General features: G+C 35.8%; 1 protein-coding gene across 1 annotated transcript in view; it reads left to right on the top strand.

The window, feature by feature from the left end:
* LOC131064479 (LOB domain-containing protein 4-like) overlaps positions 1 to 21,247 on the top strand; it is a 31,033-nt gene extending 9,786 nt beyond the window's left edge. Inside the window, exon 4 of the mRNA XM_059208231.1 lies at positions 20,919 to 21,247. Coding sequence (XP_059064214.1) covers positions 20,919 to 21,188 — 270 coding nt within the window. The 3' untranslated portion in view covers positions 21,189 to 21,247. The remainder of the gene's footprint in view (positions 1 to 20,918) is intronic.
* Positions 21,248 to 25,395: the final 4,148 nt, after the last annotated feature.

The raw sequence follows: 25,395 nt of genomic DNA, 5'->3' as shown, positions 1-25,395 counted from the left end.
GAGTGCAAGGCTCTGACATCATAAGGGATGAGGCCCGGATCATGCCCCGGGCGAATTTGGTAGAATGGATACCCCTCACTCCTTGGCTCTTAGCTGAAGAGGTTCATCCTATTGTCTCATGCCCTTGTATCAGGTGGCACAAATTACTTTGTGAAGGCCCTCACTAGGCTGGCAACTTGTGGGCTTCATGCCCTTGCTAGGGTGTCGTGCTCACAAGTCTAGACCTCCATAAAAAAAAACCAAAAAAAAACCAATGAGTATCAGTATAGATGATGGATTCAGAATGGAGACACTTGAAACATAGAATAATGTTGAAGTTAATATGAAAGGAATAAAATAGTTTGTTTATATTTAGGTGGCATATATAAAAGAACCTTTCAATACTTTTAGAGCCTTGGTTTGAGATGATTTGTCAATTCTAATGGCATACTGGATTCCTTGAACAAAGAAATTTCCTTTTCAAATATTATTAGACTAGCTCATATCCCTCTAGGAGAATTAGAAGATAGATCATATATTGAGGAAGTAGTAGAAGACAATGAATGAGAAGATGTAAAGAATACATACTAGATATGTGAATTTGTGGATGTAGAAGAAGATGAAGATCCAAAGAGTGTAGGATGGATTGACTAGATAGTGATAATTGTAGTATTATATACAATGAGAATGTTTTGGATGTTTGGAGGAAAGGAGAACAAGAGCTACAATAAGAGAGATTATTAATTTCAAAGAGTATTCTTGATACATGATAAATACCCTAAACTTCTACAAAAACAAGTAAAGCATGCTAGTAAAAGGAAAAATAGCAAGAAGCATAATAAGTTAAAATCCAAATATACATATAGAATTTTGATACACATACAAACTAGATCATGGAGATTCTAGATAATTCATAATATGACCTCAAGGACACTTAGAGTCAAGGAAAGAACAATATATAAATAGGATTGTATAAGGATTCCATTTTGTAGGAAAATTTGAAGTCTAAATAGGAAAAACCTAATTTACCATATGCTAACTAGGCATATGATACATAGCATAGGGAGAATTCTGATAAACATCACATTAAATAAACACATCCATAACTAAATAGTTGTATTAAAAAGTACGTAGATAGAAATAAAGGCTAGAAAATATATCCATAGGAAAGATAAAATGCAAGAAACAACCAAAAAAATAAAAAATTGACATTGTAATAAATGCATTCACCCCCAAAACGTTTATAAGTACTACTCATGACTATCCTAATATTCAATCTCTTACCATGGCTTAATTTTTCTATCATGATGAATCTAATCCCATGAACTTAGCATTTTGTGCAAAACTCTAGATATTTTGGCCTAATTCATATATGCATACTCATCACCATGACCACCCATATTCTCATAGCTCCTATAGATAAGCCCTCGCCAAAATATTAAAGATTTCCTTACAAGGCAATCCTTGTGCATTTGCTAGTTTCATTCTAAGTGATATTAACCAACATAATATACACAAAGGATCTGAGGAAATACATCCACACATGTATGGGAGAGATTGACCATACCAAATTATAAGAGATAAGAGGAAATTTGTTGCAATTGTGTACTAACCTATACTCATACGAATATGCCAAAATTGGAGAAAAGAAGCTAGACACATGGAAAGATTTCGTAGATTTCACAATGGATGAAGGATGGCTCTAGATTGTGTTCAATATGTTGTATGATGAGTATTTGTACCTAGACAAAAGTCATCACATTACAAATGAGGCCATCCATGCCATTATTAGAATGCTCACACAAGGGACAAATTTTCCATAAAAAGGCATTAAAAAATAAAATTCACAAAGTTGACCAAAGATACTTTTGAAGGAAGGAGTGTGGGTATCAATAATATTACAAACTTAGTAGTGCAATATACAACAAAGGTGATCACTTATAAAGTCTATTTTATCAACCAGGAAGGCTCCACCACTGCTATTGCAATACACACAAAATACCAAATGGTGGTTGAATGTGAATACTTTAATGTATGTGCCACTCTTTGATTTGAGTTACTCAAGAAAGTAGCCCTGACAAAGACTATGAGTTATAATTTCTAGTATGGTATGATGAGAGAAAATTATGATCCATTTTATACCATATTCTAACCTATTTCATGTACTTTCACACTCATTCCAACATTCCATTTCTATTCCATATCATACTGTTTTCCCATTTTATGTTGCATATGATTTAATATATATAAGTAATATTTAATTCAGTTATTAGATAAAATAAGTGAATAAATAAATATTAGATTGTATATTATAGACTTCTTGTCTCCTTCTATGTAAGAACCTTCTTGCCACATCATCTCGATGCCACGAACATATTTTCCAATGCATCTTCAAGATACATCAAATATGTCTTGAACAGGTCATACACATCATCATTTGATGGGATATCCATTATTGGTCTTCGCCTTAACATTCTTCGTCATTGGAGGATGTGTCTTCTTTTCTTCCATAGTTCCCTAATTTCTTCAGCCACCTCATCAAATGATCTTGATTGTTGCCACATTAAATGATACTTTTGGGATCTAATTAAGGATGAGTTCATTCGATAAAGATATATTTATTTATTGTTGAAGAGGAAACTGAAAATCGTTCTGTCATTCCCTATTTTAGCTGTTGTTGTAACATACACGTTTTTATTATAAGGCCAGCTATGTAGAGACAATTTTATCGTTTCTTATTTCTAGCGGCAGGTGTAACAAAGCCGTTTTTAATATATGGCTGGCAAGCACTATTCCACTTAAACCATTCATATGCAATTTGTTGGCTGCATGCCCCAAACAAATTGACCATTTTTTGCACGTACCCATTATATTGGAACTGTATATATATCAGCTCCAAGGAAAATTATTGTAAGAAGACTTTGGCATGAGAATATTGCTGTAGCAGAATATTGTATTGACTTCATCATTTTCTAATAAACGAAATCAATGTTTGCATGATCAGTCCCATGTAAGAAATCTTTTGTTTTATACATCGTTTGAACCGGAGCAAGGGCCCACTCCTCAGGGAAGCTCAGTGACATGTCACTTAAATTTGGTTTGGAATAGTTCATTAAAGTTTAATTTTATTATTATTCATTTATGGGAAGGTTTGTCGATTGTTAAATTAATTTTTTGTCTATGCAGTTCTTATCACCAGGAAGTAACAGTTTCTATCATCAGAATCACTTTTCTTTGCAATAGATTTATTTTCATAGCCACATTCATAACTTTTCATCTCACAAATTTCACTCCTTTGTGACATATAGTCTCGACACCTTTCACAAGATTACGATCCCCAAATTGACATTTAGACCAAGCTGAAAATAGTTTATTCCTTATCCCAATGTTGGCCTATCATGATATCTTGCAAGTTCTCCTCACTTTATATACTTTCAATGAACTACTTTCATATGCTAGAAAAATAAGGGATTCGTGTAAAACACTAATAGTCCAAATACAAGATTATGTTAAGAGTGTCTTGGACCTTAATGCATACAAACAAGTATTTGCCAGATGTTTTAAGGCCTTTCAAAAGAAAATGTTTGATGGATGGAGAATTTTAAAAGTTATGCTCATACAATATTTGGACACTATTGTGTTTCAAGTAGATAAAAACTTTAACATAATGAAAACAATAGACCTATGGACCTGTGGATAACCCCACTACCATATGAGATATAAGATAAAGAGGTAGATTTCTATGTAGCATGTTAGCTATGTTTACCTAAGGACCTTAGGGTGAAGAAGCGTCCCAAAGTAATAGAATATATCAAATTAGTAGCTAAAGAGAAGTCTGCAAAATGATTGGAGAAGAAAAAAAAAAAGGTTACATGAGAAATGAGGAATACCTCGTAAAGAACAACAAGAGAAAAAGGAGCAAAAAGAGGAGACTTGACCTACCCATAGAAGGTCCAAGAAATTGCACAAAGAAATTCCCCATACAAAATCTACACAAACAAGGTCAGCTGACCAATAAAAACTATGTTACAAAAAACACTTATAAAATATTAATTTGAAAAAGAAGCAGCATAGTCCCTATTGTACATGAGTGTAGACAAGAAAAAGACTTATATAAAAATAAGAACACATTGTAATGTAGAATTGGAAATAGATACTAAAGAAGAACTAAAAATAATACCGGAGGAGGCCCTCGAACTTGTAAACACACCAACACTAGGTGTTGGTGTGAATAAGGACATTTTCTAACTAGTTATTGTTTAGCACTTATTAATGCATGCTATATTTACCTACGATAGCTTAGTTGTCACATTACACAATCTTTTAATATTGTTCATGTTAGTTATATTAAGTGTCATTTTAAATAGTGAGTTGGTATCATGCATTTAATTTTGTAATAGCATAGCTTTAACTATGCCCTCCTGACTTATATAAACAAGCTCATTGTAACATATCAATGCATCTCAATACAATTTATCTTTTTTGATGAAATATATATCTCTCTTTCTATGAAAATTCTCACAATCATGATCCTAATATAAGAGGTTACAAACTCCGACATGATGTTAAAGCTTTTTGATCTGCATCTCTTTCCAATTGAGACCCTTCAGCAGCTTTACTGAGGTCCCAAGAGTTTCCAGACTGGTGACATATATTTCCACCATTTCATTTGGCACCACCCAATTTGTGTCATATTTCACTCTTGGTTAATTGCATGAATATTTTCCTAGTTTGATCATAGGCCTACATTATCATTTCCCTGCAAAATTTCTAAGCTGCATACATTTTTCAGTCCCTCCCATAGGCGAGTTTGTAGATTCGATAGCATTTTGGCATTCGAAATTCTTGAAATTTTTAGAAGTCGCCCTCGTTCAGTCTGCTGTTACATCTGTGACTATATTATTTAGTTTTTTTAGCCTCTTCGCAGCGACAATTATACCTGCTAATAGCGATATATATTTCATCATTCCAGTTGCAGCGATGTTATCTGTTAAAGCTGCTTTCTGCGATATACATTTAAGAATCCTCACATTTTCATCTTATTGTGGATTTTCAACCTCCTTGACATAGCAGTAATATCATTACCTCCTGTGATTAGACACTGATAGCGATTTCTATTGCGTACATTGAGGAGTGATAGACATCAAGGCGCATATTATCTAGTGGCTGCATCGTTATTTTCACTAGATCGATATCCTTGTTTTCTTGGCAAAGGTATTGTCACGTTGTTTTGCCAGATCATTTTAGCAGCACATCACAAGTTGGTGCGATTAGAGGCAGCATATTTGCCGATCCACGAGTCTCTTGTTTTTCTTTATTCTATTTTTGTTATCATTTTTCTGTTCGTTTTAAATCTTTACAATTGGTATCAGAGCCATGGTTTGATTGAGCAAAGATGAAAAGGTAGATAGATAAAGGATTGAAAATTCTTGAGAAGATGCAGAAGTTCGAAGTTAGAAAAATTAGTTGTTGGTATTGTGGCAAGTGAGGCCATGTCAAAATAAATTGTTGCCCTTTTAAGAAGGCTGAAAGGCAACTAAAAGATGAAGACACTGATCCACTCATCAAAGAATTTCTTGCAAATTTAGACTCGGTGGAGGGTAAAATTGTGCACGCAAAAGTTAATACAAAACGTCACTTACATTGGTGGGATGGCTGGACGAAAGAGAGTTCAGCTAAAGAGGAGAATTCAGTTAAAGAGAAGAGAGTTAAAATCCTAGAACATAATACGACGACGAGGGAGAATCTGATGGCCTGTATTGAAAAAAAATGAGGCAGGAGATTGAGAAGTGCAGGGCTTCCAATTCTAAGATTACAGAACAAGTTCAAAATTTGGCAGAGATCCCAGTTCGATACTCGGATGAGAAGGTTTATGAGGATGTTGTCATTGAAGAAAAGCCTAGAATGGTTATGGATGAGCAGGTGAAGGGTCACGAGGAGTGGGAGGCTTGTGATGAGAATCTCTCGCTAGCAACAACAACAGCTCGGCTGTTGGTGACAGTGCAATAGCTGGAAGATGAGGCGAAAGAGTTCGTTCACTTATTCGATGTCGTGAAGGCTTGTATAAGGCCTAATATCGTCAATTTTCTGCATGTAAATATGGCGAAGAGAAAAGAGCATAAGGATGTCGTGCGAACGAAAGTTGACCATAAGACATCTGCGTAGTCTTGGCGAACCAGAAGAGCTGTGTCAAGAATCTCGAGAGATTCTAACGCGAGATTTCTACGGAGGAGTTCTGGACAGGTGGCCATGGCTGTGGTGAAAAATGGTGAAAGGTGTGATAGAGGCATGCTCGGAAAGGAGGCTGCCCTATTGGCAGCAATGATAGCCGCCCACACCAGGGATAAGCCAGTTGCAAGGGAAGATGAATTGGAAGATCACCTTGCTAGCAAAGATGAAGCCGAAGATGAAAAGATCTGTGAGGAGGTTAAATTGCCGCCGACTCACCATAATTTAAACGAAAAGAAATACGTTGGAGAGGAACCAAAGAGGCCTGTGGTGGTTGATCATGCATTTGGATGCAGAGCTGAAGGCGGTTGGAGAATATGGGCTGAGGAGGATTTGGAAGCCATGAAGACTGCTGGTAGTGTCCCCTCTGTGCTTGGTATTTCTTCTTGTATTGGAGGGTATACTGGAAGTCGGTTGGATCATCCAAGTCCATTTGATGCTAGTGACAAAGGAGAAAACAAAGGTTTTCGAGCTGACAATGCAGTCCAGGCAATGCACCTAGCGACATTGCAGATCCAACCCTCTATCGAGCAGGTCAATATGGAAATTGATATCTTCAAACTTGAGATTGCTAATTTGAGAATGCCTGAGACAAATTTAGTCGATGCCCATGCTCATTTGAAGAATTTGTAATCCAAATTGAAAGAAGCAAGAGCTTTAGAGGTTAGGGCTTCAGTGGCAGGCCGCAATGGTAACCTCAATCTAGAAGAAGCCTGGATGAAAGTGAATGATGCTAAAGAAGACGAGAATAAGGCGATGGAGTCATTGAGGCAAATAACTGCAAAGCTTGTAGAAGCCAACACTGGTCTTAAAAATGAATGCAAGGTGTTTGTTCTAAAAGAAATAGTGCAGTGCTTGATGGCTTCTCCTGGACCCCCTGTTGAGGCCTCCATGGTTGAGGGTGTGATTTCAGCCGAAGAAAACGTTCAAAATCAGCCTTTGGAATTGGAGAAGGCACAATCTAAGAGGTTTGTCTCGCTCAGTGCCTAAAATTGTTTAGAAAATGAAGTTGTTGCCAAGTCTATCAGTTCACCGGTGGAGGGATTGTTGAGTGAAGTGAATGGGTAGAATGGCTCAACAGCTGCAAATGGAGAGATTTTTGAATGGGATCACCGTGGTACCTATCGACACAATGAACCTGCTCGATTTGGAAGTGATGAGGTCTGTGCTTTGCAGACGTATTACCACCAAACAATGAAGAGAAGGTGTCTTTGGTCGTGCTAGGAGTGGAGATGCACCAGTTTGTCACTGCTAACTGTGATGGGGCCCAAGTGGCTGAACAAATCACTCAATACATTATCCGTTGTGAGGATGATCCTGCAAGGCGGTTAGGGGATCGAGTCTCTAGGGAGTGCAATCTTGAAGTGGGTGTTTTGCATGAGATTATATGTAATTTGGAGGGGAATAGGCTATTGGCCGAGGTTTGTCCCTTTCTGCCGATTTCGACCCAGGCTAAATTTTCTGTGGTGGAGTTCAATGTTCTAGAACAGGATATGCACACCACTGTCTTGATGCTCCAGCAGACACAAAGCCTGTTGGTTGTTGTGGGAAGGGAAGTTGTCCAAGTGGCCTTCAAAAATATGTCTCGTGGCAATGATCTGGTTGTTCACCAGATGTCTCTTCCCGCTAATAAATTTCGTAGCGTGGTTCGGATAAGTGTGTCTGAAGAGATGGTTATTTTTGAAAATTTATTAAAAGATTCATTTCTGGACGAATGTTTTGTATTACACATTGATGTTTCTGATTTTGGTATAATTGGTGAATTTGTGCTAGAAAATGTTTTTGACTCTAGTTTGAGTTGGAGAAGGCTCTTTCAAAGTTTTCGTGAACAAAATTTAGCAAAATTAAAATTTTCTATGGGTTTGGTTATACTGTGAATTAAAAATGGAAGCAGGGATGCATAATGGCTGTACCGGTTGGCCTTCACGGGGGAGATTATTAGGAATGTGAAGTGCAACAGTCACATGACCTTTTGGTTCCCTCAACTCTTTGATTTATACCTTTGTATGAAAATATAAGTATGTGTGCAGTCCATGTATGGTTATTGGATTGATATCGATTAATAAGAATATTCCCTGCTTTGAATGTGGATATAAGCATATTTGCCAAACCACAATAAATTGTGTGTTATGTCTTATTTTTCTTTATTCTATTTTTGTTATCGTTTTTCTGCTCATTTTAAATCTTTACAATATTAAGAACAACGATATTGTTTATTTCCTATCATGAGCCAACCTCCATCAGCTTTGATTATTCCTATTGACTGGCATTGATTGAAAGCTAGTGAGGCATCATTACTGTGGACTGATATCACTAAGCAGATTGCTCATAGTGCATCTATATTTTGAGCTCGAGTCTTCATTCCGAGTCTCCATTTGACCATTATTATTTTTAACCTATCTACTCGATCCGATCTATCATTTGCATTCGATTCAAAATAACGATTTTATTAGGCTTTGGCAGCGCTTTATACCCGTTGTGGGGCTTTCATTCGTACCCGAGTCGATTGAACAATTTCTGGAGATTTGGTTTTTGACTGCTGCCAATACTATTTGATGTTGACCTCATTTTGTATGCCTCTCATCGAGTTCGAAGATTCACATTTAATATTTGTGGCGGGATCATTTTAATTGGGTTGATCGACCTCGATGGGCAGAGCTCTTTCATCTTCTGAGGCTCGTCTACTTACAAAGTGTCATTTTGTTGGTATTGTTCACTTTGTAAGAGTCAGTTTAATTGTTCATTGGTCAGAGAATATTGTTTGTTTGAATTGAATTTACGGTTGGAGCAATAATACATCAGGTTCTTCATTGAGGATAGCGTCTTATAGGCCGACATCCTTCACTTCCTTTTGTGGACAGCATATGTTCGAAGTTTGAGGCCGAGTTTGTGAAATCAACCATATTTCATTTGCTCGTGGATGTTATCTGGACCTGTCCGGGCCTTTTATTAAGTCATCCACTCATTTGGTAATTCATTTATTTTATCTTGTGGTGCATGCAACTCCCGCCACCTCATCGGCACTCATCGGGCACTCGTGATTTTAGGATTCGAAGGTTGCAAACTCTAACATATCACCTTCCTCACGGCCACTCATAGAGCAGTCGTGCTCTATTTGGTTACCTAAGTTTTTGCTCACGTCCCTGCATTTACATATAGTTTTGTCGCTTCCTAAAGGGCAACGTTTGGTTTGCAAGCATTGGATCATCAGTTACTTACCATTCTTGGAGGTGTTTATTCATTATGGAGATTGGATTTTTGTGATGGATGTAGTTCTTGGAGAGTATTGATGTTGATATTTTAATACATCACTTCTCATTTATTTCGATATATCTTGCAAATCTGTTTTTTGCAGAGAAGATTTGTCCCATGAGGTTTTCTCCCTTTTCTTTGTTTGTAAGACATTACTTGTAACATTAATTGTGAATGGTTGCCTAACATGTCCTATTTTATGGGACTAATATATTACATCTCCAAATTAGCCATGCATAAATTTTCTCCATAAGTTACATTTGAGGGAGGGTGTTGGTGTGATTAAGGACATTTACTAACTAGTTATTAGTTAGCACCTATTCATGCATGATAGGTTTAATTGGGATAGATTAGTTATCACATGACACAGTCATTTAATATTGTTCATGTTAGTAATCCTAGTTGTCATTTTAGATAGAGTGAGTCAACATCATGCATTCTATTTTGTCACAAGGTAGATGTTACTTTAACTTCCTCACTTGCCTATATAAGAAGCTCATTGTAATAGTAAGGGGATCTCATCTCAGTACAAGGAGCACAAAGTGGTCAGTAGTCTTTTGGGGTGAAATTCCCTATCCGAATAACATAAGGTGAAGATTGTGGTGGAAGACTAATAGGTGGTCCCATACTATAGGAGCTTCAGATTCAAAAAAAAAACTTATATGGGGGAAGTAGAGTGCCTCGACTATTCACGACAGAATGTTTCTACAAAGTGCTTTACTTCCTATAGGAGAAGGTTCATAGTGGAGAAATCTAAGGAGAAATATTGACATTTTCTATGTCAACCTGAACCATGTAGATAACAGATCTAAGAAGTCATCAATGACTAAACCCTCCATATTTCCCTAAGACCTAAAACCCTAAAACCTTAAGGCTTCTAGCCTTAGCCTTCTTTTTAGTCTTGTTTTTTTCCTTTGTTGATTGGCGTAGGTGCTCATTTCACTTAAATCAACTAGCTAGAGTGTTCCTTATGCATTCTAGAACTGGCTCTATTTTACCCGCTATCAATAGGCATGAAGTTAAGTGTTAGCATGATCGCTTAATTGCAGGTTCATAGCTATTAAGGGTCACCATAGCTTGGCCTTGTGATGTTGCGACCCTATTGCAATTACCTTTGGTTGCTAGTTGGATCATTGCAACTATCAAGGAACTGTGCTATTTCATTTTTTTATGAGTCCTAGGTGATTACCATCATGTTGAGTTGTACCTTCACAACTTGGGGTTGGCGATCAGGGATTTGTCTACAATGTTGTGATGGGGTTAGTGATTACTATTAGCAGTTAGGTCACATCATTGTTGCTTCTTTATAACCATTTGGGATAAGTTGTGAGCTTGTGATTGATGGGCTTAGTCAAATGGTGGCCCAATAGAATTTCATGGATACATGTTGGTCGTCCAATTTCACTTAGGGGTGAGATCGAGGGCTATGTTTTACTCTCCTTTTGGGGGATTTATGGGGTCTTCTAGATGCATCTTAGCTATTCATATGCATGCAAAGGGAAGGTCCAATGACCAAGATTTAAATTTGAGGATGAACATTAGAGGACAATAGTGCAATGGTGGTTGTTGACCTATCAGGTTAGAATTGAATGTAGTTCCTATCTATAAGCTAATATGATTAGATTGCACTCAAACCACTTTGAGATACTACAAGATGATATAAATTACTCTATGGTGGCTCTATAGACATTTCCCAGGGCCTCCCATGCTTATTTATTGCTTGTAGAAGACTTTTGGTCTGACAGAGTGTATTTTGATGTCGGCCTAAGTGCAAATAATTTCTTGATTGTCAAGGGATTAATAGTCTTTCTCAATTCTACAGGATACTTTTAGACACACAACAATCTAATTTATGTCTCTAAAACCTAACCCCTATTGGTTAGGGTTTCTAAAGTCAATGTTCTATCGAATTTATGCCTAACTTATAAAGAAAAAATTGTAACATAGTTTAATGTCTTTTTCCCTTTTCCCTTATGGAAGTCTCTTTTATAACTGTAATATACTTTTCCTTTGCATCAATTAAGTTAACCTTTTATCTCCTTTTAAGTTCATTTACCTTGTGCAAATTATATTGTTTTGTTTGATTTATACGTTGTATGGACTAGCTGCTTATGAGGGTCGTCTATAGATGTTTCAGTCCCTGTTTATTCCTATTAAGTTTTTATCTCATATATATCTTAGAGATTGATTAAGGATAGGAATCTTTGTATGCTTTGGTTTTCTTTATTGATGTCTAATAGTATGCTTTGGTTTCCTTCTTTCCTGTTCCACTACAAGTGGTAGAATAGGCTTAGGAGTAGGTTTCACAAGTGTTGGGTTGGTCCAACACTACACCCTAATTGGAAAGGAAGCCAAACTTCTCCAGATATTCAACTTCACATGTCCAAGGTCCCACACTTGGAGGTTGTTTCCATGTTTCAAAAGATTGTTGAGCATTAGTGTTCAATAAGGGTGTAAAATTTTATGACAACAAGAAGAAAAACAATATTCCATGGAGAAAAAATGTTAAGAGAAAGTGCAACAATGGTGTGAGTGGAAACACTAGAGTAGAAGTGTGACTTAGAATCCCCAATCAAGGAGGGGCCTAGTTCTTGTAAAGGGTAATCCATCACCGACTCACTAGAGCATCTATCATGCACCAACTTGAGTTCTAAAGGAAAAAATGTCTTTGAGGAATTTGGAGTCTACGTGAGAAACTATAGCCGAGGGTGAGGTGCAGTGTATATAGTGCTAGTGTTTCAAGACTAGACATGAACCTAGGGGCGGGAACTAGTAATTAGGTGCTTTCAGAAGTACTTGAGGTAGTGATCAACAACATAGTTGAGATTGATTGTAGACTGAGATAGGAGCCATTTCTTCATAATCAATAAAGCCATCTATTTGCCCTAAAATTGTGTTCATTTGTTTATGAATATTTCCACTATGAAAAGTTGTAAATTGTTTTGCAAGTGTCTGTGTAGCTATTGGATCTTGAGAGTTCTTACATGCATAGTTTGGTTTCTTGGAAGTGCTTGGATCTCAGAAGACAAGTACTAAAAGAATTGTTAGTTTTGCACAAGTAAATATAGCCTTGTGAAAGTTTGTATTAGAGAACAATGTTTTTATAACCCCACTCCAACATGCTAAGTGATTTTAGCAATTTAGCATTCATGATGAGGTGATTCAAAGGGTATATTGACAATGAGTTAGAAGGATAGTAGGGCTCACCCTAGGGTCATGTAAATGAAAGAAATGCTTCCTAGAAGAGAGAGGACAAGATTAATGACTTGGAGAACCCCGTAGAGTATATGGAAGATGTGGCACTCCCAAAATGCATGGATTTGGATGAAGTAGATATCAAAGATCTCTAGGTTGTCCAACTAGAGTAGTTAAGGCTTGAAAATCAGTTGAAGAACACACTCTCTGAAATCAAGTTCATCAAATATTATGTCACTCAAGCTAGGTTTGTAAAGGGTCGTATGGTGTCAACACCAAAGAATTAGGATGGTGAAAAAGATGACAAGACAGTAGAGAATTTCTTCTTTGACATGGGAAAATACCTAAAATCCTTGAGGGGAGGGTTGAGGAAAAATTGGAGACATCATCTACATACCTTGTTGGAGCATCAAATATTTGGTGGAGGGTGAGGATCCAAGATATGGAAGTAGGAATACCAATTGTCAAGGTAGACAAATGGGAAGAACTATGAGATGCAGTTAAGGAGTAGTTCAAACTAGAAAATGTAGGTTGGGCATCCTTCAAATAGCTATTACACCTGAAGTAGATTAGGAAGATCAGAGGTTAAATCAAGGCTTTTTGGGCTTTAATATTCAAATATCCAAACATGGATCTAGAATTTTAGCTATATCACTTCTTGAAAGGTGTGGCACCATTGGATCAAAATGAGATTCAAAGGCTGAAGGTCCTAGATGTCAAAGAGGTCATTTCAGTTGTAGATCAGTTGGTTGACTACAAGGATGTACCAAAGTTGCAAGGAACTTTAGGTGGATCTAACCCCCCAAAGAAGGACAACAAAATGTTGTAACCCAATGATGAGAGAATATCTAAGGGAAAGGGGTTAGATGATTCAAGTAGTAAGTAGAGTGGGATGAGAAGTCCTTAAATAATAAGGGATCAGGTAAAGGTTCCAAGGACATCAAGTTAATGAATAACAAAAGAGGGCATGGGTGCTTCGTTTTTGCTAGCTTAGATCATTGGGTGAGGGAATACCCATAGTGAAAAAAGTTAAACTTGACAAAAATGAGAGCATAAAAAGATGAATAGATCACAACAATGGGAGTGATCAAGTATTTGGGTGTAGCCAATGCTGAAGAGTAGCCAAAGGCTAAATCTGCCATACCTAAGAATTGAAATAATTTTATTACATAGAATTCTAGATGAACGGGAAGAATACAGTGGAAATAGAGGATTCAAGGGCCCCTCACAAATTTATCTTAGTTGGAAGAGCTTAAGATTTGGATTTGTATAAGTGAATCTATGCTCCTTCAAGGAGATTAATTCCCTATTTAAGAATATACATGGTATTCTTCAAGACATGCCAATGAAAGTTGATATGAATGAATTTGATTTGAATTTGGGTCAGGAGTTCTTGAATGTTGAAAAAGTTCCAATTATTCCTTACTTGGATTCATTGGTGTTTTTGGATTCAAAGTGGACATGCATTGTCAAAATTACAAATTGGTGACAATCTAGGAAGGTTTCGATGATCTCATCATTAGGAATGAAAAAGGTGGCGAAGAAACACAACAAGGAATCAATGTTTCTAGCAGTGCTACTTGGTGTGGGATAAAATAAGAGTGTAGGAGACACTCAACCTATCAATAATTGCATGCAAAAAATATCAATTATATGCAAGTAAAGATTAAATACAGGAATTAAAAAACACAAAAATTACAATAGTGAGGAGAAAATTTCTAATGTGGCTAACCCAAACTTGGGATACATCCACCAAAAAGAGAGTCCAATATTATTATCTAGAAAATCAAATTGATTACAACCATCAATCCCCTGCAACTCAATATTGTTGCAAAAATGCTACAAAACTCTATATAGAAAACACTAACCCTTAGCTGTTTTATCAATACATATGTCAGTTACAAAATATGTTTATAATATGTCATCCCATTGAAAAACTAACTCACAATAGCTTTATAAAATAATAAATATCAGTTGATCTTTCAAAGGTGTTGCTCATGGACCCCGCAAGGGATGCTGCACCTTGACCTCATATTGGGGACACTACTCTCAAACCTCCATTGAATAATTTGGGGAGAACGTATGCTAATAAATGTAGGGAAAATTTAACCTTCAATTCTTATTAGGCTCTATACAACAACACAACCCACCTGAAGTAGAGGAGATCATTTTGGAGTTTGAGGACACAATGGTAGTCAAGATATCCACTCAACTCCTACTGAAAAGAGCTATAAATCACAAGGCTGAATTGGAAATAGGTGTGAATCTTGTAGCATGGGCTCCATATAGGCTATATGGTCCAAAGATGGTAGAACTAAAGAAGTAGTTGGAAGAGGTATGGTATATCAAGCCATCTCATTCTCCATATGGGGAACCTGTGTTATTTTACAAGAAAAAGGATGGAACATTGAGGTTATGTATCATTTTCTAGGAACTAAACAAATTGACCATAAAGAAAAAGTATCTTGTACCTCTCATTGCTGATTATTTTGATTGCATGTCTAGGGTGAGGGTCTTCAACAAACTTGATCACAAGCAGGGCTACTACCGAGTGAGGATTGTAGTGGGAGATGGAGATAAAGTTGTCTGTGTGACCAGGTATGGGTCATGCGAGTTCATTGTGATGTTTTTTGCGCTATGAAATTCACCAAGAACATTTTGCATGCTCATGAACAATTTGTTCTCACCTATATTGGATAAGTCTGTGGTGGTATATTTTGATGATATACTAGTTTACAACAAGAACATGGAGGAGAACACTTGGTATTGCTATTTTAGTTGCTCCATGAGCAACAACTCTTTGTCAAAAATGAAAAATGTGTATTTTATCAAGAAGAGGTACACAGATTAATGGATATAATTGGAAAATTTTTTATTTATCTAAATCTAGAGATGCTGAGAGTGATCCAAGTTTGGGAACCCTTATAGAATGTGCATGAAGTGAGGTTGTTTCTAGGTTTGGTGAACTAATATAAGAGATTTGTTGAAACATTTTCCAAGTGTGTTGCACCCTTAACAAAAATAATAAAGAAATACTGAAAGTAGAAGCAGTCAGACAAGTGATAGGAATATTTTGAGACAAAAGAAAAAACTAACAACTACACCTGTGCTAGAATTGCCTGATTTCATAAGGCCATTATAGGTTCAAATTGATTCTTTAGAATTTGTAGTTGGGGGGATGTTCATGCAAGATAGACATCCAATGGATTAAGAGTCAAGAAAGTTGAATGATAGGGAGAAGAATTATCCTACCCATGAGAAGGAAATGATAGGGATGTTCATTGTCTTTGAACTTGGGGTACTATCTCTTGGGGACATAGTTTGTAGTGAAGATGGCCAATATTTCCTCAGCCAATTTAAAGACTCAAGAAAAGAGGACTCCAAAGTAGGTTAGATGGAAAAAGTTTTGAGTAGAGTTTGATTTTTAGATCCTCCATAACCCTAGAAAGAAGAATGTTGTAGCAGATGCTCTAAGTAGGAAGGGATAATTAGCTACTATTGGAGGGGACTAGGAGGCACAACCCAAGGATAGTCAAGTGGAAATACCTAATGAAGTGTTGGAGTCTATCAAGGAGAGTTATCTGATGGATCCTCAGGTAGCCAAGCTAATCAAATAGGCTAACGAAGAAAAGACTCTGAAGTTTAGTATCAGTGATGGATTTTTGCAGTTCACCTATGATTGAGCCTACCTGCCAAAAAAGAAGAATGTGAGGAGGGAAGTCAACAAATGTCACGACAACCTATGGGCAAGTCATCCTGGACATAAGAGAACCCTTGCATTGTTCAAAAGAGGCTTCCACTAGTAGAACATGTGAAAGGATTTAGATGAGTATGTTAGTAGTTGTCTCATTTGTCAACAAGACAAGGTGGTTACAAAGCCTCTAAGAGGATTGTTGTAGCCCTTACCCATACGAATGAGTCTATGGGCAAGTGTGAGTATGAACTTCATCAAAAGGTTACCACAAGTAGATGGGTATAGTAGCATCATGGTCATGGTTGATAATTTCTTGAAGCATGTCATAGTTGTTCCATGTAAGGAACCATGAAAGGCTAAGGGCATCATTGATTATATTTTTAGGAATGTTGTGAAGTACTAGGGTGTTCCACCGAGTACCATTAGTTATAGGGATGTCCACTTTACCAGAAAATTATAGAAATAAATTCTCAAGCTAATTGGGACAAAGTTACTTATTTCAATATTTCATCATCTAGAGATATATAGATATATAGATACGATCAATGGGATCCTGGAGGATTAGCTCAAGTAGTTTGTTAGGTTGGACCAATCCAACTAGCCTAAGTTGTTGGATCTATCATATTTTAACTATAACATGTAGATGAGCACATCAAGTCATTATTCACCATTTAAATTGGCTATAGGTCAAGAATCACTAACTCCTCACACAATTTTGAGTGGATTTGTAGCAGAGCATCTAGATGCCAAAGATAGATTGAAACAGTGGCAAGATCAAGTGGATCATGCAAGGCATAACTTCATGAAGTTCACTAAAATAATGGAGCATTATAAAGACTTAGGGAGGAGAAATGTAGAGTTTAAAGTTGGTGACAAGGTCCTTTTGAGGATGGACCTAGTTCAATTTAAACCACTCAAGGGGTTGAGTGCAACACTTGGTCACAGATTTGATAGACCATTCATAAACACAAAGCAGACTAGGAAAATTACATATAAGTTGATTTTTCCAGCTCATCTAAGATTCTACAATGTTTTCCATATCAGACAACTTCATATGTATCACCATGATAAAGAGAACAACAAATGGAACATAACAACAATAGGACCAACATTTGTCTAGGACAGGTAGAGACTAGAAGTGGAGGAAATGATTGTTGTAAAGGAGAAACAATTTTGAAATGGAAAGTGGAGGAAGTTCTTAGCTCATTGGGAGGGAAAGCCTAGAGATGCAACAACTTGGGAGAAAGTAGAGAACCTATGTAAATACAGGGACAATATTTTAGAGTTCTTAGATAGAAACTACAATCTCTTCTTCTAAATGAAAACAAAATGAGGGCCTCTACAACATGTGTTCATGACTCTATTTCTAATGTCAAGGGCATTGCCTATTTTAAGCGAGGGAGGATGTAAGGGGATATCATCTCAGTGTAGGTAGCACAAAAGGGTAGGTAGTCTTTCGGGATTAAAGTCCCCATTTGAATCTCATAAGATGGAGATTGTGGTGGAAGACCGATAGGTAGTCCCAAACTAAAGGAGCCTAGGATTCAAATGAAAATATTAAATGGGAGAAGTAGATCAGCTCAACCATTCATAAGAGAACATTTCTACAAAGTGCTTTACTTTCTATAGCTGAAAGTTCATGGTGAAGAAATTCAAGGAGAACCAAAATAATATTCCAGTAAGAAAAGGTGTTTAGAGCAAGTGTAGCAGTGTTGTGTAGTGTGTCTTGGAATCCTCAATTAGGGAGGGGGCTTGGGTATTGTGTTGTGTAAGCCATTGCTGACTCACTAAAGAGTTTGTGGTTTTCTAGCTTGAGTTTGAAAGAAAACTAGGTCTTTGAGGGTTTTTAGTCTATGTGAGAAACTATAGCCAGGGGTGAGGTGTAGTATATATAGTGCCAATGTTTGAAGAGTAGACATGAATCTAAGGGTTGAAAGTTGTAATCAGGTTCTTAGGGAAGTACTTGAGGTAATGATCAACAAGATAATTGAGATTGGTTGTAGACTGGGCTGGAGGCCATTTCTTCATAATCAATAAATATATCTATTTTCCCCAACATTGTGTTCATTTGTGCATGAAATTTCTTGTTGTGCAAGTGTGTGTGTGTGTGTGTGTGTAGATATTAGATCTTGGGAGTGCTTATAGGCATAGTCCAGGTTCTTGGAAGTGATTGGATCTCACAAATACTGGTAAAAGGTCTGTCAATGCCACATGGGTAAATCTAGCCCTATGATAGTGACATATCAATTCATCTCAATACAATTTATTTTCTTAGTGAAATATTTTTCTCTCTTTCTATAGAAGTGCTTGTAGTCATCATCCTTGCTTAGGAGGTTGCAAACTCCAATGCTAGAGATTAGCACCTTGTTGGATATTGAACAATTCAAGATTGGTTTATGGAAAAAGGAAATGTTTGAGAAAAATGCTATAAAAGTATTCTAGGATGGCTCCCCCTAATAAGAATATATCTTGCTAAAAATTATCATTTAATTTATTTTTGATCATATAAAGAAGAGCTTGGATTATCGAGTACTCTCTAAGAAGGGAACTTTGTAGAGTAGAAATAGATTCTAGATGGTATTGTTATAGCTTTAGTTGCCATGAATTCTTTAAGTTTATCTAAGGAAAATCTTTATTTGTCAACTTAGATATGTCCAAGACTTATGATATTGTAAAGTACTCTATTTTAAGAATGCATTATTTCTCTTTAACTTTTTTGTAGGTTGGATTCAATGGGTTATGAAATATGTTGTATCTCTTTACTTATTTATTCTTAGTATGGTGTCACATGTTCTCTTTTCTTAACTTCAAGATGGTTACAAAAAGGTAATCTTATCTTTCATTATCTTTTCATTCTTACAGATGAAGGTTTGAGAAGGATACTTAAGGATTAAAGAATAAATGGAAGTAATCTAAGATGGAAGGTGACTATAGATCTTGATCTTTAAGCCAATTTTCAATTTGTCTATAATAATACCTCTATAAGAAATGATAAAATTTAGAAGGTTGTACTAGGAATACGTTATATGTATCTACTAGATTTTAGTATATATATTAATGATGAAAAGTCTAGTTGTATTTATTCATTACTCCTCTAGCCTTCAAACAAAGAATTGTTCTTATTTGATGCTTCAAAATAGAACAATTTTCCAAAGATTATCTTATACGTTGATCTTCCCAAAAGAAATTTGTGAAATATGATTATTGAAATATTTATAGTACAAGTTGATATTTGGATGTTTTTTATGGTGATCGATTTCTAAATCTCTTACCCCTTTTAAAATATGTTGTGGAGCCTCTTCTCATCTACAGATTTCTAGTGCTATCTTATCCTAAAATTTTCTAAAGGAATTTGATTCTATACGTAGAAAACTTCATTGGTCAAGGAATTTGGACTTCCAGAAATGGTTTCTAATCAATTGGCCGCAGCTTTGTAGGCCTAAGACAAATGGCAGCCTCCATATTGGGTACTTTGGTGTTACTCGCTAAATCTTAGCTACTAAATTATATTAGAGATAAAGAAAGCAACATGATCAACATTGGGTGAAACATCTTGGTGGTCTGTATTATTGTTGCCATATGTATCCTTTGGAAAATTTATCTGGAGAAGAATTGTTTGACCTTCGAAGATTACCAAAGTCCTTTTAATATGTTTGATAGAAGATTTTGGACCCAGTTAAAAGGAGTTTCTAGTTAAATTTCAATTTTGATGAAGTGATATCTTCTTCACATATTTAGTTCTTGAGACAATTATATTTTGACGGTTTGGTACAATCCTCAATCATTTTTGTCTTTAATATTAAAACTCCTAGTAATGTGAGTAGAGCGAATAAATGCTCTCTTCCCCAATGGACTTTTTCAAAACTAGCATTGACGGTTCCTGAAGCAATTTGGGTACTTCAAAGATTAATGGGGTTGGACGTGAATTTTCTGATGGTTCTTTTCATTTCTATTTCCCTTTTGCTATGATGTTTGCGAGGGAGGCTTGGGCTATTCTTGTGGCATTTGAGAAATTTTATGGTGTTAGTTAGGAAAGGATTATTTGCAAGGTGGACTTCATGATCGTTATATCTATTTCGAATAAAAGGAACTTCATGAATTTTCATGGCATCTCTTGTAAAACAGATTTTCCACCTCATTCAAAATTTCGATTTAATTTATTTTTTATATATTTCAAGATGGACTTCGAATATTAATTGCAACTAGAGTGAAACAGAATGTGTCTTTGCCTATTGATGAATCTTCAATATTTCGTTAGCTTCTTAATAATTATTTGGGCCTATCCTTCTTTCTTGTTCTTCTTTCAAGCAGTCTATCAATTTGTAACTGTTTCTGGTAACTTTTTAATATATCGAGTTTTAATTGCCATAATATCAATTTAGAAGCACTATATACTGGTACTTCCGTTTTCATGTTTAGTTGAAGCAAAATTGTCATGAATCCTTAACATACAAAACACTGGTATACATTTTGTGTTATCTATAATAAATCCATTTTCACTAAGTCGCATAGCTTTTTAACCACGCATCAATCAAGAAACAAAACTTTTTCTAATGTGGTGTTGCTTCAGGTTGTGGAAGCTGATCAAAGAGGAGATGCAGTGAGTAGCATGCTGTATGAAGCGAGTGCAAGGGTGAACGACCCCATTTATGGCTGTACAGCTGAAGTTTATAAACTACAGAAGGAAATTGCTGAGCTGAAATCCCAATTGGTAGCTATACATGCAGAGCTAAACTATGTACGGTCTCAGTATGGTAAGTTTGTATTTCTCCTGGGCACTGGCTCTCTTGATGATTCAAACAGATGCCATATCAATACCAAGGGAAGTTACCATCTATGAGGAACTGAATTCGTTGCTATCATGGGGACCTTATGGAGAGTATAGATTTAATAGACTCGGCTGAGTCATATGCCCTTAAAATGTAATGTAAACTCCAGTATTCATATCCTTTATTCCTGACTGTTTGCTGAATTATATAATCTATCTAAGCAACAGTTATATTTTTAGCATTAAAATAAAATATGGATAAGAGGTCTATTTTATATCCTGTTGAATTATGATGTTTTATCAAATTTAAAATTAAAATTTATTAACTTATAGTTATTAGAACATATATTTTAATTAAGAAATATAAGTTATTTATTGGTGGATATTTTTTTATTATATGATATGTTTTGTTAAAAAATATTTGAAAATAATTAAAATATGTAATCTAAACATCCGTATCTATATAGTAAATTATAATATTAAGGAGGAGCATATATCTAAATAAGAAAACATATTTTAGTTAAATTGTCTGAGGAGAAAGGTTCAATCTATTAAAACTATAAGAGAATCAAACATAACTAAATCATCCCTCTAAACAAATTTAAATATTGTTGAATGACATAATTCAAAAATATACCATTATCTTTACTTACTATACTATAACTGATGTATCATTGTTTAACATTTTAACATCAACACTATTAAAATATTTCATAACAAATGCTTAGAGGTTTCAAGAACAAAGTTCAACAACTTTAATCGCATACATAAACAACTTGCATAAGATTGTGCTAGCTTAGCAGAGTGCTCTAGATTCAACCTTCTAATCTCTAGACAAGTGTTCTACCAACAACTCTGCATATTTAGCTGTAAATATAATTGTATGTGTCGATTTTATTTCAATAAAGTCAAGTTTTCAATTCACCATAAGAATAGATTCTTTCCTTTCAGCCATCAATCTATTTTTAACAAATACAACCAATATATAACATTACGAAAATCACTGACAATGGGCGGGAGATCTGGTGTGAGTGCAAGGGTTTTGGGGTAGAGGGATGTAGATAAGAAAGAAGATGGTAGGGAGCCGAATGTAGGGCATTTGACTCCCATTTTGGCCTGCTTTCGACACCCTTTCTTTTGGGTCTTTCTCTTCTTGGTGTTTGCAGCATTTCATTATGGATGGTCATTCATTGTGGGGGTGGTCCTGTTTGTTTGGTGTAAGTGTGGAGGCACGCGCAGCTTCTGTGGGGTTTGGGATCTATCGGGATGACTATTCTCTTTGCTTTCCCTGGTCTTTTTGGTGTGCTGATCGTTATGTTCGGCGTCCGAACCCATTATTGGAAGTGGCTCTTCCCTCCATGCCTATTTGCCTTACCCAACCCTTGTGGGGTCTGGATATGTCCTGTATCTTTTGTTCTTCCCTAGCAGATTTGGTGTCGAGGCTAGAGCTCCCTATTGTGTAAGGCTGGAGCTATTTTGTAGGTTGCTTGGGGTCTATTATGGGATATGTATGAGAGGAGAGATCCTCTATATTATATCTCTTGTTGGTGCAGGGATTTTTTCTTGGAATTGAGAGAGGATTTGGGATCCGGGTGGTATCTGTGATGGAAGGATTTTTTTCTCTTCTTCCGAAGACCTAGTGGTTTCTTGTGGGCTTGGGGTTATCTGGTTTTGGAAGATATTTTTTCCCAGATTGTGTGCTCTACTCTTCCTTTTTTAGGGCTCTTCCTTCTAACCCCATTCATTCTCCCCCTGATCCTTGGATCTGTGGTGGAGGCTATTTCCTAGTCGGTTATGCCTTATTTGTCTATCCTTAGTTCAAGCTGATAGTTCTATTTTTGGGGAGACTCTATATTAAGGGGGTTTTCATGTTCATGGTTTCAAGATATGTCGGTGGTCCTCTTAAATGGTGGAGGTTTCTTTTTGTTCTTATTCTTATCAAGAGCATCCATTTCTATTCATGTTGCATCTCTCAGTTCTTCTCAGCCTGCCCTATTGAGGTGGATCATTCTTCTATAGAGGGGAAGAGTTGTTGGCTAGTTGTTGTTAGATGGAACTCATTGGGATTTGGTTGGTTGTTCGAAGCTCTCTCCATGCTTTTGTGCTTTTGGTCCTTTTCTCCTAAAGAGGTGAAGAGATGGGAGGGGCTCACCTATTTGGACATGATTCGGTTGAGGTATCTCATTCAACTTATGCTTCTAGGGTTTTTTAGGTTATGGGAGCCTATCAAAACCCATTTTCTAGGACCTCAAGATTTTGATGGCTGAGTATGTGTTATGTATCATTCTTCCTCCTCTGATCCCTATTGAGATGGTGATTATGGAGAGCTTTCAATTTTTAGCAATGTTCTTATTCCTCATGGTTGAGGGAGCCAGTTAAAACCCTCCTTCATTAGTTTGTTTTTTTTACTAACCAGGTGTTTGTTGCCAATTTTAGAGGGCACCCATTGGTTTCTTTTGGTTCTTGTTTTTGGTTAAGGTGTGCTAGGTTTGGGAGCTTAATATCAGGTTGTGGGAGCCTGGTTAAAACCCTCTTCTATGGTTATGGGTGGCTGCAAACACCCTCAGTGTCTTTTAGGTTGTGGGAACCTATTTAAAACCCTCTTCTATGGTTGTTGGAGCTGGTCAAAACCCTCAGAGTCTTGTCTCTTTTCTTAGGTCCATCTTGTTATGTAATGCTTTTTGCTATCCTATGGCTGGCGTTTCACTGGAGGTTGGTTGTATGGAATCTTTGTATATCTATTGATCAGTTGTTTCTTGCTAGGTTTTGGATGCCAATTCATCTAGGGGGTTTAAGGTCCCCTTAAAACCTATTGTTCAGGGCTTTGGGTACCTTCAAAACCTGCTTTTCCCTAAATTAAAAACTTACCAGCTCTCTTGATACATCATTCATGGGCAAAATAAAACTGGAAAACAATTGATTATGTTTGGACCTGAACTAAAATTATAACTCATCTACAAGATACTCTCTTTCCTTTATCGAGTTACCATAAAGCCAACTTTTGACCCATCAGTATCTTGAGAAAAATTTGTCTGATAGTAGCTTACCAAAATTACATCATAGTCCATATTCGTTACTGAGGGGCTTTAATTGACGTCTTTTTGGTTCTAGAGGAGTACAAGTATCAACCTTTGTTTATCTTATTACATGCCAAAGTTTAGATGTTGGGGTTTTTGTTGGTTGTATAGAGAGTGTAAATAGTTGGAGGGTTTTGTGTTCCTTACGGCTAGATTATCTCACTTTTTAATATTGAGAAGGATACTATTATTCTATTTATAGTCATGAGAATAGGTGTAAAGGTCCTCATTCCATTAGAGAGATTACTTGATATGATTTTTTTCTTTATGAGTGTTGTATTGGTGTGTCACTATAACCATTAGTTTCAAACTCCTTTCATGGTATTAGATTGAGATAATTTTCCAAAAGTTTGAGGTGTTGGTTAACATGATTGTTTTCAATTAGATTAGTGATTTATGTTACTTGATTCAATTTTCTCACAAACGGACTTCATCTATATCATGGGTTATTAATAATATTGAAGTGTTGTCTACTCTTGATAGAAGTGAATTTTCAAATCAGAACTTTTTAGATAAATTGTTATGAAAGATTGTTAAAGAAGTCCTTGTGTCTAATCTCAATGCTAAAGATATGATTTTATAATAATTAGATAGTCCATTAAATTATAGAAAAAGTTAGAGGAAGAATACAAGGTAGTTGATTAAATTGTTAATATGTTTCATATAGAAGGGAAATTATAAATCTAAAATTTGCTGATTCTGAAAAATACAACTTACTCTTTGAGTTAATTTAATTATTTAAATTGTTTGAAAAAGAAATATAATAGTAGTAGAACATTTTATTTTAAATTTTTTGTTTTCCAAATTAATAACAATATTTTTTATGTAAGATTCATTAAAAACTTCTCCAACTATTAGAGTATGTAGTTATGTTTAGAAAAGTGATTCTTTTAAATATTTCTCAAAATAGTTGAAGATTATTAATATTTACTACAAGACAAAACAAAATATTTTAACTCTTAGCTAGTTTGTGTAAATTGCAATCATAGATCTATAGTCAAATTAGATAATAATGTAGCAATGAAAGAGTGTTTAAGTGATATTTTTTCTATTCAAATATACACTCCACATTTATGAATTAAAATAAATTACACTATATTGAGAGTTTTTTCTAGGTAATTGGGAAAATAATATTAAAATAATAATAATAATCACACTTCAAACAAATTTAGTCAATTTGCTTTTACTTTTATAGTCTACAA

This window comes from Cryptomeria japonica, chromosome 7 (genome assembly GCF_030272615.1).
Source record: "Cryptomeria japonica chromosome 7, Sugi_1.0, whole genome shotgun sequence".
Classification (NCBI taxonomy): Eukaryota; Viridiplantae; Streptophyta; class Pinopsida; order Cupressales; family Cupressaceae; genus Cryptomeria; species Cryptomeria japonica.
Note: the sequence above shows the minus strand (reverse complement) of the source record. Positions and strands in the feature narration are given on the sequence as shown.